This window comes from Balaenoptera physalus, assembly GCF_965194825.1.
Source record: "Balaenoptera physalus genome assembly, chromosome: 16".
Taxonomy (NCBI): Eukaryota; Metazoa; Chordata; class Mammalia; order Artiodactyla; family Balaenopteridae; genus Balaenoptera; species Balaenoptera physalus.
Window position 1 is genome coordinate 3,493,086 of NC_138898.1, and position 21,505 is coordinate 3,514,590.

Consider the following 21,505-nt stretch of genomic DNA (forward strand, 5'->3'; position numbering starts at 1 on the left):
AAATCTTAAAAGTTTTCTTCATATTTGAAGACAATAAATTTATTTGTTGTATAATGAAGTTAATATTTCTCTTCATTTTTACAGGAATGATGTTTACAATTTTAATTTGAATGGAGCTGATGAGCCTATTATAAAACTTGGAGTAAGCTAGAAATCAGAAGTTTGTATTTTGTACAAAATCCTAAATTTTGTATTTAGTTATTCAGTATTTATTTTGTATTCACCATGCAGTTATTAGAGCATGTTTTCTAATTTCCATCCTCTTATAGATACGCTTTAAAATATTTTAACGTATATTATTAAATTCTTCAAAATTTATTTGGTACCAACCTAGGTATTTTTGGTTTTCTTTCAAATCTTTTGGACTGAAGTAGAGAAAAATGAGTAACTGGGGCAACAAGAAAGTCACTTTCTTTACTGATGCAACAGATTTAATCTTATTTTGTTTTTAATATAGTTTATATTATTAGCTTTCTTCTTAAATATAAAAACATTTTAGTAAGATTAATTTTATTGTCACATCTTACATGAAGTTATAGAAACAAGATTTTTATGTTAATTTCTTTTAATTGTTGTTTACCTTCTTTTAACACTAAGAAATTTTTTAATGCTTATTCATAATATAGATCCAAGAATTTCAAGCTACAGCTAGAGAAACCTGCGTGGATAGTTCAATAACATTGTAGGTATTTTTATTATAATTAGATGGATCAGTTTAAAATACAGTTTTCTCAGTTGTTCTTTTTCTTAAATTATTTCCTCCCAGTTTGACATTTTAACATATCAAAAGAGAGAATAAAAATGCTGTCATAACTACTCCTATTATTCTATCATTTTAGCATTTACTTCTAAAATTAATTTGCAGATTCTGTACACTTAACATTAGTTGGAAGCTGAAAGGACTTAGTCTTTTCATCTAACCTTGTTACTTTATAATTAACTGAGGTCAGAGAGAATAAGTGACTTGGCCACATTTATATAGGGACTTAGTAAAAGAGTTAAGGCAGAAAACCCAGGTCTAACTGTCCAGTTGCATGCTACCTTAAGAAAACAAGTAATTAAGATTTAAATTAATGTATATTTTTGTTCAAGGTTAGGTTTAAGGAATCATTATGAACTTGAACCTTCTCTCAAAACAAAAGATAAAAGAGTAAGTTATAATATCCTAATGTGTCTATTAAAATCAGTATTTCTTTTACTAATTTTTCAATGCCAAAGATTATCCCAGAACTGGAAAACAAAAATATTTGGATCATTTTTTTTTTTTTTACTCTGGAGATTATCCATGTTCCTATTTTGACTTTTCCTATGGTCTCTGAGCTATTTGTAATCATCTAGTAATAGAAAATATGACAACCTTAGTTACTCTCTTCAATGGTATTAGGTTTTGTCTCTACGGAAGTAAGCTGTTTTGATTTAACTTTTAATTAACAACAACATTGACAGCAAAATATAAATCTCAATCTCTGATCTGGATTTCTGAGTGATTTTATTGGATAGGTCCTTAATGCCAGATAGATGATTTAGTGTGCTAAAAAAAAATGAGAAGTTAGTTTTTCTGAGTGTTTTGGTGGGGTTTTTTATTTTATTTTATTTTTTTGGTTTAACTTCCTTTATATGACATATAATAAGCCAGATTCCTTCATCTATTACAAGGATTGTGTTTTTTTGTTTTTATAGACTGTAACTAATCATAAAAAGAAAAATCTCTTTAGTGATACTGACACAGAATACAAATGTGATGACAGCAAGACCGATATTAGCTGGCTAAGAGAACCAAAATCAAAACCACAGCTAATAGACTACAGCAGAAGTAAAAATGTGAAGAAACATAAAAGTGGGAAATCAAGTAAGAAATCACTTTTTAGAGAAATGCTGTAAATGATTTTACCATTTCGACTGTATGAAATACTTTGTTGGTTGATAAATGTGTTTTTGTTATGTAGATAGTGTTTATAATTACATACTCTTTTGAATAGGAAAAAAAGTATGAAAGTAAATAACACCAAAATGCTACAGCAGTTTTTCTTTTTGTTTTATTATTTTTGGTAATATGGTTATATTTAAATTTCTTTTTTATTGGAATCTTTAGGGACACAAAATATGGTTTATCATAATCTTTGGTTCATGACACACTCTCATTTCTCTACTCATGGCCTACTATTCAGTTATTTAGCTAGTTACTGTGAGTAATGTATTAAGTACTTATGAACCCAGCACCGTAAACAAAATCAAAGCTTGGACAACACCCCAATCCCTGCTTTTTAGGAATTCATATAGATGCAATAAAAATTTATTGAAAGGAAAACAATTTTCTTGCAGAAATTTTTTTGCCAAAATCTTTCACAAAATGTTTTCCTAGCATAAGTCTTCTGCTTCTTGAAGTAGCTGGATAAGAGTTTGAGTTATGCATTTTTGGCTAGACATAATGGCCATTTTCATAGCTTAGATAAATTTCAGTGTTTACTAAACCACAGAGATTTTATATATTCCATTTTTAAAAGAAGGTGACATAACTCTGAGCTTTTAAATTTATATTTGTTTTAAGGGAATCAGTTTTTATTTTCTTTCAGGATAAAAATAATTGTTAGTGACCTGTGGGAGTTGGGGGAGGGAACGATGGCTTAAAAAGAAGTAAAAATAGAGGAAATAGGAAATGAACTTTGGCATGTGTTTAGAAATGAGGCTGAATCTTGAAAACAGATGAGAGTTCAATCATATACATGAGGAAGAGAAGTAATAGGATTAACATATATATATAAGAGACAGTAGGAAATAGCATAGTGTACTCAGGAAGTGCAGTATCGGGGTAGTTGGAATGTAGATCAGACTTGTGGTAAAATGTTGAAAAATGTGGCTGGGTCTAGTCACAGTGTGTGGACTTTGAAGCAGTGTGTTATAAGCCAAGGAGAAACATGATAAGATTCACATACTCTCAGGGCCCTTATAGTCTAGTAGGAAGATGTATAAGTAAAGACATTTATGACATGGGAAGTTATTAAAGGTTAGAATACTGAAGTCAGTAAATACTCTTAAAATAGAACACTTCTGAGTGAATTGTTTTGTTTTTATGGTTGAATGACAGTGAGCCAATATGTACGAGCTGGTTTATTGCCAGGAAGACCTTGGATAATCCCAATTCATTATTATTTCCTTGGCTGGGATAAGCCCAGTTCTCAGGCTTCAGTGAATATTTAGAAAGTGGAAATTGTCCTGGAAATGCAAAAAAGGGAATAGGGACTGAAGCAACTCTTAATAATATGGGTAAATCTTAGAAACATAATGATGGGTGAAAAATAAAGCAAATCATAGAATATTTCATATAATGTGATACTGTTTTATAAAGTTCATTATATTGTCTAGGGATATATATCTGTGAAGTAAAACTTTAAAAGCAGGTGACTAAGAAACAGATTTCGGGATAGTGATGACCTTTTGGCAGAGGGGATATGGAGGATCGTGTAAGAGGGAGTACGCAAAGTAGATTCAGTATTATTCATAATCTGGTTCTTAGTGGAATGGTAGATTCATGGGTGTAACTTTATAATGTATGTTACATATTCTCTTGTATGTTTAAAAGTGTATACTATAAAATAGAGGAGAAGAAGGGAAATTGGTAATTCATGTTGTACCGAACTATACTGTAAAAGTTTATCAATGTCAGTTTAGTCTTATCTTGAAACTTAAATTTTTGAATGAGTTTAAAGGTATATTCTTATTGTTTTTATGATTTTAACTTACATGCAGAAGTATTCTAACAATTTTTAATGTCAGTTCTTATCTATTTGAAAAATTTAACCTTATTTTCTTTAATTGCAGGACCATCTTTGGAAAGGGGACAGCCAAGATCTAAAATGGTAAAACCAGGAAGTCTGTGTTCAAACATCCCTTTAAAATTATTTTTCTCCTTGTAATGAAAAAATATCATTTGTCCCCTCATAATTTTATCCTTGTTATCAGTTCCTTGTTTTCTATAATTGTTCCAAGCTTTGCACACTTACTTCTACCTTCTACCTTTTTGAATCATGTTGACTTGTTTTAAGTCTATTTTATTCTGTGGTTGTAGGTATTTTTGATATCTTTTCCTTTCTCTCTCTCTTACTTTAGTTACGTAATATGTATCAGGCCTCACAGAGCTTTAATGATAAGGATAAAAAGGTGATAAAGATATATTTGAAATGGAAAGATAAAATCCAGTCATTTTAAAAGTATTAATCAGGCATCTTTTTATTCCTACAAATATACAGATCTTGTCACAGTGCCAATTTTGTAGCAAATAGCTTGTATCTCAAAATATTGATCTAATATATTCAGGAATTTTTCTCCTAAAGACACCCAACAAAAACATCACCAAAAAGGTAGATGAGACAGTTCCAGATGGGAGGACGAGACTTCCACGACGAGCCGCAGAAACCAAAAAAAATTATAAAGATCTCTCAAATTCAGAATCAGAGAGTGAACAAGAATTTTCACATTCATTTAAAGAGAAAGTGCTAGTCAAGGTAAATAGATACAATTCAGATTAATAGTTTCTAAAAGCCTTTTAAAATACTAAATATAGAATATATTTTTGTAAGAATGTCAGATTTATCTTGTCACTTCTTTTTAAGATTTAACCTTCCATATGAGAAAACTTATATAACAATTCTAAAAATTGATCCTTAGGCAATATAATGTTAAAATTTATAATAAGTTGGCATTATTGTTACAAAACAGATGTTTGACTCTAGTAAAATTATAACTTTAAGATAATATCTTTGAATTAGAGAAGTACTTGGTCTTTCCAAAATTATGCTTCAAGAAACTACAGACTGTTGGGAAGCTGTGGATCTTTTTCTTGAATGAAAGCAAAAATACTGGATCTGAGGTTCTTTCCATACCCTGCCCCACCTCTGTTCACCCCTGACTTCTAGAGAGATGAAGGAACTTACCCAAGGTCACACAGCTAGGAAATGGTTAAAAAAAAAAAGATTTGAACTCAAAAGAGTCCGGCAGGTCTCTGATCATTACACTGTTCTCATTTTAAATCATTAAACCTCCATCGCCCCCTGTTATCTCTTACCTGGAAGAACTTAAGGACTTCATAACTTACCTCCACATTTTCTTATCGCTTCCTACTTTAATTTACTATGCAAATAGTTAGGTAAATCTTACCAAGCCAACTCTCATCTTACGTTCTTCAAAGGAAAACCCTGAAAATCTCCAAATAGACATTCAAAACATCGAAATACCTTTCCAAGCTTATTTTCTCACTTCCCCAGTATATACACAGAACTGTAACAGTCAAATAGAATAACCTGTGACTGCCAAACAAGACCTGTGCTTCTCGCTACCTTTGCTCATATCAGTCGTCCTCCATACTCTCAGTATGTTCCCTTGCCATCTTCTTTTACAGACTCCTGAGCGTGTTGAGTACCATGAAATCGGGGAACTCCTTCTGGTTTCCCTAAACTGGAAATCATCTTCTTTGAACCGTTATAGCATTTTATTTGTATCTATTAGGATATTTATTATAGTCTATAATATTTTCCTCTGAATTTGTCATATGCTTTCTTGTATATTAGAAGGTCTTTCACTACTCATGCTGAGGCCCCTGTTATGCCTGTATGTAGTGATACAAGGCATTTAATAAATAATTCAATGTAATTTAATTAAATTGTTTTATGTGTCCAAGTATAAATTATTTGTATTCGAGTATAATTGAAAGATACCAATACATTTAGGAGGAGAAGATCCATTCCAGACGCAAAACCATGAAACTGCCAAAGAAACAGCAGAATTCCTTCACTGCCGAAACACAAGAGGATGTATCAAAAGAATGGAAAAACTCATCTCTACTGAAAGATACTATAAGAGATAATAGTCTATCTCCTGTAACTTTATCTGGGAGTCCATCATCTATAGAAGTAATGAGATGTCAGTATCATTTTTTTCTTTTAGTTGAATGTTCATTAATTTTCTGTTATAACTAATTATATGAAAATACAATTTGAAGACTAATTTTGAGGGATATGTTTAAGATTTTCAGTAATCAAAACTTCATTTTTAAACTAGTTAATGCTAGGAACTTGGTCTTTGCTAAGTAGACTTGGGAACAATATTACTATGACACTGAAGTTTTACATGTTAGGAAGTTAAAGACCAAATGCTTTAATATAGAAAATATTTAATGTATACTTACAAATTATAATGTGAAAGCTTGAATAAACATTTATGTTTTTAGCTCAAAATATATTTAATAAGAGGGAAATAATGATGGGGATTTCTATTTTCTCATTTTTATATTTCATTGACAAAATTCTCCAAGAAATATCATGGTCAATCTTTGGACCTGTAGTGGATTATCTTCATAAACAATTAAAGTTTTGCTTTTATTTAAAAATAATTGGGAAAGAAAAAATTTATTCTTTGAAGCTCTGGTATATGTATATATTTTTCTAGTATAGAAACTATAAGAATAAGTTTCTACTTTTAATATCTTTTTCATTTCCCTTTATGGATATTTTAAAGCATTTCTAAGTGTCTGTGATTTTAGCTAAAATTCAAGACCATTCAACACCAGTTAATGTACATTTCCTCTAAAGTAGCTACTTTGTTCTTTTCTAGAGTATTTTCATAATGCTTGGGACCACTGTCATCTCAGATAAGCACACATTCAGAAGACAGATGCACATGCCCTGATTTGATCTGAAAACTGTCTGTCTGAGAATTCATTTATACTAAGACTTACTTCAGCCATGAATTTTCTCATCTATATATAAAGGATGTAGACCAGATGATTTCCCAAGCCATTTCTAACCATAAAATTCTGTGACTTTAATATATATCAGTACTGGTGTCAAAATACTCAAGATAATAATTAGGTTGATCATTATAGTGCAGCCCATACTATAGATATTGGTGTTTGAAAATGTTTTGAAAGTTCTTATAGTTACAATTTTGTTTTAAATTGAGCCATTAATATTTTTCAAAGTCTTATAAAAATATTTTACACTTAATTTTATCTTGATTTATTGAACATTTATCCTTTCTAAATACAGCTAAGATTTGAGGATTTGATAAATTACTATATTTTTTAGAATTTAAATTTATAATACTACTTCTAAAGACGTCAGTGATTAACACCTGCCATCTCTTTTTGTTTGTGTTTTGTGAGGCAATATAGGTATAGAGAAAATAACAGAAAGGGATTTTACTCAGGATTATGGCTGTATAACAAAACCAGTATCACCTTGTCCAAAAATTTCATCACCTGAATCCTTAAACAGTGGAGTTGGAAGTCCAATAAAGTCACCCAAGAACAGTGAGAAGAATTTACTATGTACAAGAGAAAGTTGCTCACCAATTCCACGATCATTCTTTTTGGTAAGGAAAAAATGTATATATATTTTTTCCTTTATTAGATATACCTGAAGGGAGTAAATCATTTGCCTCTAATCTTAATCAGATATACAGTGCTTGTCTATTTAAGGTTTTGAGTTTGGTCTGGGGGCGAGAAGGAACCTACCAATAAGTAAAACAGCCTCAGTGAACTAACAGACTGATACATACAGGAGAAAGATGTAGTGGTATGAGAAGTACAGAGTACTGATAAGAATTCTGTGATAGGAACAATCACTTCCAAAGAGGTACTACTTATTTGTCTACATGTCAGAACTACATTTCCTAGGTTGGAACAGGCTTATTCCTGCAACACGGGCACTTCTTTCTGGTTTCACCATAACTTGAAGTCTGTAACCTTTTAGTTACTAAATCACAAGTTGGCAAAGCAAACTGACAAAGAATATAGTTGAAAACAGTATAACTATAGCATTTGCTTTAGAGATTTGTAAAGGAACTTTAGTAGTTAAATGGCATGAATATTAACGTAATGGTATATTGAAAAAGTCTTTATTCTGCTGCTCATGTACTGTTATATGTACCATTTCTTATTAATAAAATATGTACATATGCTCAAAAGTCTTTTAAAAAGGTATTAGAGAAAGGAATCAATTATGGGTCAAAGTGAGGGAGTGTAGCTAAAAATATAATGTCTATGAGGACTAATTTGTAGTTTGAATTCTGCTTTTTTTTTTTCTTAAGTTGTTTGTACTATGGTACCAGTTTACAAAACCCACCTCACCTCCTTGGCTTGGGCTCTATAGATGGCTTAATTTGGAGAATTTCGAAGTAGTGATAAAGCTACAGAACTAATTGCCAAACAGAATCTTATATGAAACCTTCAGTGTGCCAAACATAAAAATAAAAATGCAGTTATGCTGTTTAAAGCAGATGGGTCTAAACCGTGGCTTACACACCTCCCTCCCTCTCTGATAACCCCCCAAAAGCACCTTTGCAAGACTCTTAATTTCTACAGACCACAATTTAAAACCATTTCCCACTAGACCATCATCCCATGGTCCTTTCTCAGTATTGCTCTGTCATCCCTCCTTTCCTTGAATCCTTTCTCCCTTTGGTATCCCATCTTGCAAATCTCAACACCTAGGTCATCCCCACCCACCTGCTTTGATGCTATCTGTGCTAGATGGAATTTTAATTGTTACATATTTATTGGCTGGACATTTACAGGAGACATTGTGTTTCCCATTTACTGTTGACTCTTAATTAGGTATTGGAAATTTGCTATATAAATTAGTTGTACCAGCTTACACTCTCCAACAATGCTACGTGGTAGTGCCCATTTTTCTACAGTTTTTTGCCCATCTGCTGAGTGTAAAGTGCATCTGGCTTTAATTTGCATTTTTCAGATTAACAGCATCAGTGAGTACTTTCATATTTTTTGGCCACTTTGTAAACTGTTTTTTCTAATTTTTAAATTGCATAGTTTGATTTTTTCCTATAAATTTGTAGGAGTTCTTACTATATTCTGAAGATTAATTCTTTATTGGTTATATACAATGCAGACTTTTTTTTTTTTTTAATTAATTTATTTATTTATTTTTGGCTGTGTTGGGTCTTCGTTTCTGTGCGAGGGCTTTCTCTAGTTGCGGCGAGCGGGGGCCACTCTTCATCGCGGTGCGCGGGCCTCTCACTATCGCAGCCTCTCTTGTTGCGGAGCACAGGCTCCAGACGCGCAAGCTCAGTAGTTGTGGCTCACGGGCCTAGTTGCTCCGCGGCATGTGGGATCTTCCCAGACCAGGGCTCGAGCCCATGTCCCCTGCATTGGCAGGCAGATTCTCAACCACTGTGCCACCAGGGAAGCCCCCCAGACATTCTTTTTCTAGTATGTAGCTGTCTTTTCACTTAGTTAAATCAAAATATGATCTAATGAAATTTACCAATCTTTTGTTCTTCAAGAAATCCTTCCCTCAGTTATTGTCATAAAAATATTTTCCTTTCTTGTACAGATGTTAGTTTTAACTTTGAGGTTTTCCATCTTCCTAGGCTTCCTCTTTGCATATCGATAGTGAATTAGTGCAACATCATGCATTGGATACCCCTCCTTTCTCCATCATTTGTGATGCCAGTTTGGTCACAGCCTTGGCAACCACATGGGTCAGCTGTTTGGCCAGTAGAATATAGAACAGTGCCTGTCTGTCTTCAAGCTAATACAACATTGCTTCAATTAGTGTAGTTTTATGCTTACAGGGGTTTCACCACCCCCATCCTCACCCTCATCTCATTCTGCTTCTAAATTCTCTTGGCCCTATAGTTGTCCGATAAAACTTAGAATTAGTTTGTCTAAGGGAAGAATTGCCATTTCCCAGTATCGTTACTGAGATTTCTCATCGACATATTTCATTTTTCTCTCTACTTTTTGGTCTTATTTCCAACAAAGTTGTGTCAAATCTTCCACAAAGAAAGTTGTACTTCTGCAGTGTTTAATGGGCCTTTTTCTTTACTGTACGTAAAAAAAAAACTTTAAAACAATTGTTTTCTGGATTTTTAACTTTTTGCTTTTGTGTAGAAACGCTACTGATTTTTATATGTCCCCACACCCTTGGCAAATTCTCTCATAATCGCCTGCCTAGATTCTCTTGTATTTTGAATATAGATAATCATAAACTTTTTTTTATGGTAATTTTTGCATTTTCTCTTCCAGTCCTTGTACTGCATGGTCTTTTCATTTTTAAGGTTACTGTGACCTGTAAAGCAGTGCTAAATAGATACCATGCTACCATGCATGTTTATCAATAGTTTTTGGTAGATACTTGTTATCAGATTAATGTTCTAATTGTTTAAGTGCCTTTTTTTCAGTTATGAATGGGTGTTGAGTTTTAGTAGTGAATGAGTTACTCCCTCAAAATTTAAGTAGTTTGGTTTAATGTTGTTGTGTTTTTCTTACTTTAGTTTTCTAACTTCCTTTGGGTTTCTGTGTGTCTTGTTCATTCATAGCCCAGTTAAGAATAATACTATTGTGAATAGAAACAATATAAATTCTGTGGTACAGTTGGCCCTCCATATCCATCGGTTTCACATCTGTGGATTCAACCAACTGTGGATCACTATTTTATATATGGGACGGTAGCATCAGTGGATTTCGATATTTGTAAGGGGTCCTGGAACCGAATCCGCCCTGCAGATACTGAGGGAGGAGTGTACTTATACAGGAAATACAAAAATTGCAACAGCTATTCAGATGTAAGCAGTTATAGGTCAGAAAAAATTTATGGAAATTGAACCTCCAAATATGAAAATCATATTTGAAGCAAAAGAGGGGTATATATGGTAGTGTATCCATCAAGCTTTCCTTAAACTAAGTTGGTTCTTATAAGAATCAGATTACGGGCCTTTAGTAATAGTTATTATAATTTAGTATTTTTCAACGGTTATTATCTGAAAATGTGATGTTTAAAATATGTAGGATGGTTTGATCATAGAAAAAAAGTTGAAATTTTTAAAATGAGATGGTCTTAAATAGGCTATCACTGCTAAACCACTGACATATTTATAATTAGGACTTTCTGGTTTCATGATCATACAGGAATTTGGGTGAGCTTTTTTTCCACTACAGAAGTCCACCAATCCATCAAGAAAAATATTTTAATAACCTATAAAATACAGAATGTTAAGATAGAATTTTACAGCTTGGAGTGGGCTGGGTTTTGACCTGGACCTAAGTGGATAGGTTGGTATATACAGACCGACTAGAGAAGCAGCAGTGACCTAAGTACAAAAGGGCCACCGGAAGTGGACATGCATTTTCATAAAACAGGAAAAAGACTAATTTGACTGTAACAAACTTGTGTATTGAAACAGTAAGACATAAGGTTAGAGGACAAAAATATGGCTTAAAGATATAGCTTAGACTTTTCTTTTCTATGGCTTCCCATTTCCTGACTCAAATAAAGAAATCAAAATCCTAATAAGGAAGAACTGAAAAGTAGGAGTAGTTTAAAAAAGCCAGCTCAAAACTATTGCTGTAATTTAAGATTGAGGTTAACATAAGAATTTAGGTAAATGCATGGTAGTGTGAGACATAAAAAAGGTATAGAAACAAAACAATCTGAAAAAAAAGAATTGATAGCATTTGCAATTTACTGTCTTTAGGGTTTGAGAAAGATGGTCAAAGGTGAATCCAAGAGTAATTACAGACTTTTTTTCCTATTTCTGATACATACTTTAGGAAAGTCATTCAGCATCTCCATTATCCATGTCTAGTGAAGGAAGAGAGAAAATATGGTGTGGCATGTCCTATGACTCCACTCATGTATCAGGTTTGTAGTCAAAAGACTTGCTTTTTAAAAAACATATGTTAATCACCAAAATACTACTGTGAAATTTCATCTGAGGAAATTATATATTTTAAGTCAATTTAGTTAATGTTAAAATGAAAGTAAGTACAATAGAGAGAATTTAATGCACAGTTACCTAAAACTATACAGATAATGGAAACAAAGGCCTTTTTTATAAAAGCAAGTATATATTAGGTATTTGTAATTAAGATTGTAGCACTGTTAATTACTTTTTAACTGTTCCTAAGGCCCTACACAACATCTTAGTCGCAAACGAATGTACATAGAAGACAATCTAAGTAATCCTGGTGAAGCAGAATTGGAAGAAGAAGAAGAAAGAGCAAACTTGCTTCCCAAGAAACTGTCTAAAGGAGAAGGTGCAGATCATCACACTTGCAAAGGTAGGTAGAGCAAATGCCTAAGTCAAAATGCATTTATTTTTGAAAATGGTTTCTTAGATCTTGAGTGGTTCTATTCACAAAACAAATTCCTTTGTAAAGATAACTTTGGATAAATCCAAGGATAATGCTTTATCACAAAGTTCACTTTACCTGAGTAATGTTATAGTAAGGGTCTTTTTACTCATAAATCTCCCTCATCATTCTATCACTGATTACCACAGACAAGTCTTACTAGAGTATGAATTTACTGATAGATGAGTGTGTCACTGAATACTTGGGTTAATAATGTAGAAGCAGTTAAGAACTAGTTTTTTTAAAAAAATCAGTCCAAGTATGTTCCATTTTAATGTTACTGTTTCTGCCTTAATTCCCATGCTAGAAGGTTTTTTTAATAAGTCAAAATAATATTTTAAATGAAAAATATAGTAGTCTTTGATTTTATAATCCTTAGATTACATATAGAATCTAAAAATAAGATATTGTTCTCAGCCTCATGACAAATAATGTTAAATTTGTAACAATGCATATCTTAATTTTGGCTGACTGTCTTCATTTTTCAGTGTCTGAAAGTATATCTCCATTATCAAATGACTTTTCTATTCCTGGGGAGAACTGGGAAACTGAAATTTCAGGTGTAGGGACGATGTGTGAGGAGCTCAATACAGAATTTAGGAGGAAAGTTCATGTGAGTTGTCATTCTTTATGATTTATATTTACACCCAATAACATGACAATATGCCACACTTTCTACTAGACTGTCAGTTTGACCTTTTGGCAACAAAACACTTCTTCATGAACTCACCTTTCCTCATGTACTGGTGAAAAATTGGAATGATTCCTAGGCGAAAAGCCTTATTATCTCATGAGCCCAGTTCCTTTTCTAAAATCTGTGTGTTACTTGTATTCTTTCTTTTTCTATGGGTTCTGTCTCTTTGTCCTATTTTCCTTTTCAGTTTAACATTTTGAGTCTTCTGTGATTTTTCTTTTTTTTTTCTGAACGATTTTCTTTTCATGCCTAGTCTTTTTAATACATTCTTTAATCTCCATAGCAGTGACTGCTTGTGAGGGTACTATATTAAAGTATAGAGGATGAGCAACCTCAGTCAGAGAAATCCATTTCACTTTGTTTCACCAGTTCTGTACTTACATATCCTTAGTTACTGAGGTTCCAACGAGGTGATGTTTACAAAAACACTTTATAAAATAAGTTTTAATTATTATTGTTTCTCCACCTATCTCTCTTTCTCACATGCCTATATTTAGAGTAGACAGCTCTTTTTGCCCTCCTGTTAAGAGAAGATATTTTTCTGCACAGGTTATCAGCCCTATCTCTTCTTTGCCTTTTTCATCTCTTCATGGGTAAAATCTGAAATTATTTAAGATTCTGTACATTTCTTTTGTTTTGATTTGATTTATCCAAGGTCAGTCTCATCTAAACAAGAGAAGCCCTGATTCATATATTCTGTTACACATCTGTGACTAGCTGCGAATATATGTTTTTATGAAAAGTGGTAATAAATAACTTTGACTGTGACTCTTATGCTGTGTTCCTGAAGGGAATTATAATCACTAGCATTTCTGTAAACGTAGAATGTCATGTACTTATGAAAATAATTACCAATTCCAACCCTCAGTCAGAGCCTTCCTGGTGGAACCTAGGCCCTGCTCTGACTGAGCTTATTTATTAACACTTCAGTTGAGATCACTGAGTTTTTAATTTTTCACTTTTCTAAGTTCTTCTTAGGCATTTATATTTCATGGAAAAGGCTTTGGCCTTAATATAGTCTTGGTTAGATTATTATTTTGTAAAGATTTTTCAAGTTAAAATTGAGTATTTTTCAGATCCGCCACAAAATGATGGATTATTTTACTAAGCAGTCTTGGAAAACGGCTCAACAACATGTAAAAACAATGAACCATCAGATTCAGGAGTATAGGTCTGTGCTAAAAATCCCTTCTGAAATATTCTAAGTGCTGTGCTATAAGTAAGTGCTATCATTTAAAAAAAATAATCTCATTTTGTTTCTTTAATAGGATCAAAAAACTTGACAAATTCCAATTCATCATCATAGAGGAGCTGGAGAATTTTGAAAAAGATTCACAGTCTTTAAAAGATTTGGAGAAAGAATTTGTGGTTTGTGCTTTTAAGAGTTTAAAAATAATTTTAAAACCTCATTTTTAAAGAGCTACACTCAGGAAAACTTCTGTTAACCTTCTGCTTTTAGACCACACCATAATGGTTTTTGTTTTTTAGAACATAATTTAGTTTTATCTTAGATTTTTAGTTAGTTTCATATACATACACTAAAAATACAGACTTAAGTTTATGATGTGGGGGAGGGATAAATTGGGAATTTGGTGTTAACAGATACACACTACTATATATAAAATGGATTAACAACAAAGACCTACTATATAGCACAGGGAACTATATTCAATATCTTGTAATAACCTGTAATGGAAAAGAATCTGAAAAAGAATATATATATGTATGTATAACTGAATCACTTTGCTGTACATCTGAAACACTGTAAATCAACTATACTTCAGTAAATATATATATAAAGTTTATGATGAATACCTTTGATAATTAATAAAGGAGAAAGTCTGAAAGAGTTTGCTTTCAATTTTTTTTTTAATCTGAAAGAATATATGACATCTGCAATATTCTTAGCATATAGCCAAGTTGTTTTTTAAATTAGGAGTCATATAAATACAGTAAGTTCTGCTAAGTTTTAATTTTTAGTCATAATTATACTATAACTAGTTTTGTATTTTGAAATTTAGGGGTTTTGGGAAAAGGTGTTTCAGAAGTTCAGTGCCTATCAAAAAAGTGAACAGCAGAGGTTAGTATGACATTCTTAATGATTAGAATCTATAACATTAGATTTTTTTATTATAATAGTTTGAAATTAAAATTATATATATTATAGCAATTTAATTAAAATACAAAGGTAACTTTCATTATTGTATTTGTTAGACTTCACCTTTTAAAAGCTTCATTGGAAAAGAATGTCTTCTACAACACTGATTATGAAGAAACTATTTTTACATCTGAGGTATAAATTTTATATTTTTATATATAATCTCTCTATTAGTCTAACTTGCCTTTTTGCTGTGAAAATTTTATAGTAAATTTCATGGGGGAAATTATTTATTCACAGATGTGTTTGATGAAAGAAAACATGAAAATGCTGCAAGACAGACTTCTTAAGGAAATGGTAAATCAGCTATCTAGTTTGGGTTTTTCAAATGGAATGATCAGTCATGCTTTTATATATTTAAATGGGAAATTCTTCCACAGGTTTTTCTTCTGTCTTTTTGGATTGAGAGAAGCCAGTTTTTTAGCCCCACTGGGGTTCTTTTAGTTCTTTAAGTTTTTAAAATTAAAATGGGAGCAAATTTACAGTAGAAAAATAGGGATGATTTAAATAATGAGTCCCTCTCCTAAGGAAGAAAAGATGGATTTAGAAATTTAAAAACAAGCTAGAAGAATGATTTCTTTGTATGTATCTAAGCACGATGCACTGCAGCAGTCCTGATGTGTCGTAAGTCCTGTGTCAGGCAGAGCTACCCAGACAGAACTATTGTCTACTTGGACAAAACTTCACTTAGATTTGGGGATAAAAGTAGCTGGCTTTCCAAAGGTCTAGTAGACCAGCAACTGCAATCAGGGGTTGGGGAGAAGTTGTCTAAAGGTACTTCTCCAAGTGAACATGCCTTTGGTGTTTTCTCAAAGATGGAGGCATTTCTATGTGTATTTTAGTACTAATCTTTGATACAGGATATTTTAATACACTTTTATTAAATTTTAATAGAACCAGTATGCTGATATATAGCAGAGGATCAGGATGTGTGGCTAAGCCAGTTCAGCTTAAAGCACATAAGCTAACTAACTAGACTGATTCTTGCTGAAATTCTTCTCCAGACTATAGATTTAATATTTAAAGGAAGAAAGTAAAAAATAAATTTCATTGATTTGGGGTTTAAAAGATGAGGTCTTCTGTCAACTGATCATCTAAATTCATCTAAATATATCTAAAATATCAGTAATAAGCACATAATTCTGTAGATATCTAGGAACAGACCCTGGGGAATTGGATAGAATGAACACTGATACATAATAACTTTATTCATAATATCTTGATTTTTTTCTATTTTATTAGATTTTAAAGTTTCACTGTAAAACTACCAAAGTGTGATTTTTTTTTTTCTTGGCCATAGCAAGAAGAGGAGCTTCTTAATGTACGCAGAGGATTGATGTCATTATTCATGGCTCATGAAAGAAACAATGTGTGATGTCTAGTTATCAACAAGTTTTATCCAGTTATTCCTTTGTGTGTATAGCTGAGGAATACCAGAGTAGCTCTACAAAGAAAATACATGTCACCCAGGCAAGAGTACCTTTGTAGGAACCTCTGAATTCAAAGAAACGTCCTCTAATGGATGAGAAAGAACCTACAGTCACTATAACATGACTCTTGAGACCCAAAGACTTTTGTCTGTACAATACTACTCTTTTTTTTAGAAAGCTTTGGGAAACCAATCAATCAGTACAAGAAATTGGCTTGTTTTTATAGTAATATTTTCATGAGACAAATATTGCCAAGTTAACTATACTCATAAACTAGTTATTTCTTTAATAAACTAAAATTTATCATATAAAATATATTTTAAAAGTTTGAACTAAATAAAGTATTATTAAAATTTACTAGTTCAGAATATACAAGTAATAAAAATTTAGTGATGCATAGAAGGGGGAGGAGTCTGATTTAAAATGCTTCCCTGAGTGTAAATCAGTACTTTCAGCACACTGTTGGAGAGTATATTTATTCAGTTATGGCTCCATTGTATTAGAAGGCACTAACTAGCCTAAAATAGTTAACATGTCTATCTAGAATTAAAATGGTATTAACTCACAGCAGGCTGTTTTGACAAGTACTTTTTAAGCCCTAGTGTTCACTGTAATAATATTTTGGTAGATTAATGTATAAAAATGAATATACATTTATTTGCTTTAATTGTATAATAAAGTTGAAATAAATGCTGTCACTGGGATTTTATACAATTATTTTACTTTATAAATCGTTTTCCTGTTTTATGAACATTGGATCAAGCAAAATATCCTCCAATCAATCAGACATCTGAAGTATAACACCACACAGCCTCACTCACTGTCGCACTTACCTGCTTCATGGTAGCAGAGTATTTGGATATTACTGGTATTTAAATACAGTGGTAAAGGCTTCTTAGTCTAGATAAGCAAAGGAAAACCCTTCACATCTTAGCTTTATCCCATTGCTAGCATCAGCTAAGATTTACTGATTGATTGATTGATTGATATAGGGTAGCAGGGATTCTATGTCAAGAAAGTGACAGGTCTGCTGTAATATTAACTACTACTCAGGAGTTGAAACTCCGTGTTGCCCTGTGAGACTTCTTTAGAATCAGTCCCATCGTGACACACATCCTTGTTTGCCTCATCCTTGGCCAGACTTCCAAGGCTCCTAAATAATACATTATACTAATTCCCATACTGTGCTGTATGTGTAATCCAACCCAGGTTCCTCCTTCCTCCCAGCTCTTTAAACCGTTCTGCTGTGACCTTGTCATGACCATAGTTGTGCCCTGTATCTCAACTTCCAACGTCATCACCCCAGCCTGCTTTCTGGAGTAGAGTAGTCCCAGGCTGTTTACTCCACCACTCTTTTGCTATGCCTGTTTGTTAGTTACCCTTCTTGTCCTTCCTTCTTTCCTTACCGATTCTAGAGTCCTTAGTCCAAAATAATCGTCTCTTGCCCTCTCGCCTCTCCTCAACTTTATCCACTCGTTCATACCCCTCATTCCACAACCTGAACATCACTTGAGAAGTATAATCAAGGTTTAAATTTATGACTACATATTTCAAGTGGCTACACAGCATTGCTCAGTAATCCTTATTCTGCCCTGTTCAACTGCCTTCACCGCATTTCCAGGGTATTACTGTATATCAGTACCTCTTTCCTTAATTCTTTACCTTTTAGGGGATGGCCTTACCTCATACTTTCCTCATCTCTTCTCCCTAAAATCTAACATGTTACCTGCATCAGTACTGGCATTCCTGATTTCTCACGTGTTCCAGCGGCAGAACAGCCTCATTATTTCAGGACAGTCTCATCCCCCTGCTAGTGCTCTGAAGCCTGCTGTCTGACTTCTCTCTACTCGTGTGTATGGCCCACACTTATTTTTATTTTTATTTTATTTTTAAAAAGGACTTTGACAACAAGTTCCTCTTAACTGCTGCCCTCCCTATGTAATTCTCTACTCACCCTTACACAGAGCGTATCAAAAGAATTTTCGCGAGTTACTATCTCAACTTACTTATTTGCCCCTTACCTACCTCCCCCCTCAGTCCAGCTTCTGTCCCTACAATTTCACTGAGACAGCTTTTATCAAAATCACCAGTTATTTTACCAAATCTTGTCTGTGTGCTTCTCACGCAGCTTCTCAGTGCCATTCCACAGTTAAAACCCCCTTGGCTGGCACATATTTTCCACTCTTTCTTGGCTCATTCCTGGCTTCCCTGTTACCTCTTAATAGGGGGCTCATTCCTAGTCTATCACTTCAATCTATACCTTCTCCTTAGGTAATTTCATTTGTATTGATGACTTTCAAATGTAGAAACATGCTGACCTTTACTTTGGACATTAGAATGTCATATACACTGCTTTATTGATAGTTTTAATAAACATCTCAATTCTCCAAACAACTCGATTTCTCTCTCAGCAGCAGTCTCTCTCACCACCAGAGAAAAGAAAAAATAAACCTGTCCTTCCATCTCAGTAAATGTCACTTTTATCCACCCAACTATTCAAGCCAAAACCTAGAAGTAATTCCTGATTGCTCCGTTTCTTTTGGCCGGTTAATCGATCAACAAGTCCTGCAGATTGTACTGCCAAAATATGTTCTACATATATATACTTTGTCACTTCCACTGTCACTACCTTTGACAGCGTCAACATCATTTCTCACATAGACGATTTCAACAGCCTCCTAAATTGCTTTACAGCGTTCATACTTGCCTTTTTACAACGCGTTACGCACTTAGCAGCCAATATGTTCTTGCTAAATCATAAATCATACCATGCTTCTGACTCCGTATGTAAAACTCTCCAGTGAAAATACATTCTTAACCAATGGGTCAAAGAAGAAATCGCAAAGGAAATTAGAAAATACTTGGGGACAAATGAAAATGCAACATACCCAAAGCAGTGCTCAGAGAAATTTATAGCTGTACATTTATATACATTAAAAATGAAGATCTCAAATCAATAACCTAACTTAAAGAACTAGAAAAAGAGCAAACTACACCCAAAGCTGTCAGAAGGAAGGAAATAATAGATATTAGAGATTTTTTTTAGAAGAATAGAAAACAAAATAAAACCAAAAGTTGATTCTTTGAAAGTCCTTCATTAAGTCTTAGTGATGCAAACACAGACAGCTGAGTGGGTCTTTTATCTCCTGCCAGGACCCTGACTGACACCCCAGATGACACAGAGCCTGCCTGCCCTGCCCACTTTTCTCTCCTCACAGCCTCCTTAGGGAGACTGAGCTATTATGTCCATCCCACACATCATGAGTCTTCCTTCGCCAGGCTCAGGCCCCCTCCTCCCTCCCAGAACCATCTTTGCCGGTCTTACGGCTAATAAAGACCTGGGTTTTACCTGCTCCTCTCCTCTCTCTGCCCTCGCTCCAAGAGATGAGACAGATCACTTCTCAGCAAGTAGGCGACAACCCGTGGGCACACACATGGTGGGAGGCACAGGCATGGCTCCGAGCTGGCTGCCTTCCCTTCACTCACCCCCAGGGCTCCAACCAGGAGTCCTGTCTGGAAGCTGGAACTGGCCAAGGGCCACTTGAGTGGGACAGGGAGAAGAAAAGGAAGGCCTGGGGTGAGGAGAGGGAGGCACTTGCTCTAGGACTAGGTCCTCTCTAGACCTTTGCCGTCTTCCCCCACCATCACCTCCCTTTGGCTGAACAGCCCTGAACCATGGGGTCAATATTGTCTGCAGCCCAAGGCCGAGTTTGCACAAAACCCATGTGTCCTTTGGGAAACGTGATGTCAGTGTTCACTCAGCGTATAACCCCCTCCTACCTAGGTCTGAGGTCCTTGGAAATGGAACCCTAAAAGGAGAAAATCTGAAAGACACCTCCTGGGATACTGCAAATCTGAGCCATGGGGCTTCATAAGCAAACTCATGGAAGTTATCCCAACTTTGACTTGAGGAAGTCATCTAAGCAGAGAATCTAAGGAAGTCTTCTGGTGGCTTTGCCTCCCCCTTCCACCCCGTCTCCCACCCCCAATCCACCCCTCCCCCAGATCTAACCTCCCTCCCTCCCTCTCTCCAACTATAGCTACAGTCCCCAGGGCCAAGACTAAGGTGAGGAGAACTGAGGCACTTGCCTTGGGGGCAGAATTTTAAGGGGATGCCAAAAAAATTCATCAGTCAAGATAAATAATATCTTAATGCAATATTTTAAAAAATCAAAATCAATGCAAAAAAATCCAAGATGAACAAAATAGCAAATTTTAAAATAAACTAAATTTAGAAGGGGGAAAAAAAAGTTGATTCTTTGAAAAGATCAAGAAAATTGATAAACCATTAGTTAGATTGCCTAAGGGCAACAGAAGACTAAACTAAAATCATTTCTAAAATCAGAAATGAAAATTGGGAATATTACTACTGACCTTACAAAAACAGGATTACAAGAGAATTATGAACGACTGTATGCCAACAAATTAGACAGCTTGTATGAAATGGATGAATTCTTAGAAACACTAACTACCAAAACTGATTCAAGAAGAAACAGAAAATCTGAACAGACTTACAACAAGTAAAGAGATTTAATCAGTAATCAAAAACCTCCCAACAAAGAATTCTACCAAACATTTAAAGAAGAATTAATACCAGTCCTTCTCAAATGCTTCCAGAAAACAGAAGAGGGAACATTCCTAACTCATTCTATGAGGCCAGCGATACCTTGCTACCAAAGTCAGATAAAGATGTCACAAGAAAAGAAAATTACAGACCAATATCCCTTATAAATATAAATGTAAAATCTTCAACAAAATACTAGCAAACTGAATCCAGCAGCATCTTAAAAGGAGTATATTAAATGAAGGAGTTGAAAGATCGAACACTGAAAACTACAAAACGCTGAAAGAAAGAAGACCTAAGTAAGCAGAAAAGACATCCCATGGTCATCCCATGGTCATCCCATCCGATTGCAAGACTTGACACTGTTAAATGGCAATACTCTCTGAAGCAGTCTACACATTTAATGCAATCCCTATCAAAATTCCAAGCCCTTTCTGAAGAAATGAAAAAGCCAATCCTAAAAATCACACAGAAATGGAAGGGACCCAACATAGCAAAACAATGTTGATAA

General features: G+C 33.9%; 1 protein-coding gene across 1 annotated transcript in view; it reads left to right on the forward strand.

Moving 5' to 3' along the window:
* The window catches only part of SYCP2 (synaptonemal complex protein 2), a 79,964-nt gene extending 58,823 nt beyond the window's left edge, over positions 1-21,141 (forward strand). Inside the window, exons 27-43 of the mRNA XM_082428290.1 lie at positions 85-142; positions 627-682; positions 1,093-1,150; positions 1,681-1,849; positions 3,820-3,857; positions 4,332-4,502; positions 5,724-5,916; positions 7,166-7,365; positions 11,567-11,657; positions 11,924-12,076; positions 12,637-12,761; positions 13,919-14,013; positions 14,111-14,210; positions 14,864-14,922; positions 15,057-15,135; positions 15,241-15,297; positions 16,301-21,141. Coding sequence (XP_082284416.1) covers positions 85-142; positions 627-682; positions 1,093-1,150; positions 1,681-1,849; positions 3,820-3,857; positions 4,332-4,502; positions 5,724-5,916; positions 7,166-7,365; positions 11,567-11,657; positions 11,924-12,076; positions 12,637-12,761; positions 13,919-14,013; positions 14,111-14,210; positions 14,864-14,922; positions 15,057-15,135; positions 15,241-15,297; positions 16,301-16,375 — 1,777 coding nt within the window. The 3' untranslated portion in view covers positions 16,376-21,141. The remainder of the gene's footprint in view (positions 1-84; positions 143-626; positions 683-1,092; positions 1,151-1,680; positions 1,850-3,819; positions 3,858-4,331; positions 4,503-5,723; positions 5,917-7,165; positions 7,366-11,566; positions 11,658-11,923; positions 12,077-12,636; positions 12,762-13,918; positions 14,014-14,110; positions 14,211-14,863; positions 14,923-15,056; positions 15,136-15,240; positions 15,298-16,300) is intronic.
* The last annotated feature ends 364 nt before the right edge of the window (positions 21,142-21,505 follow it).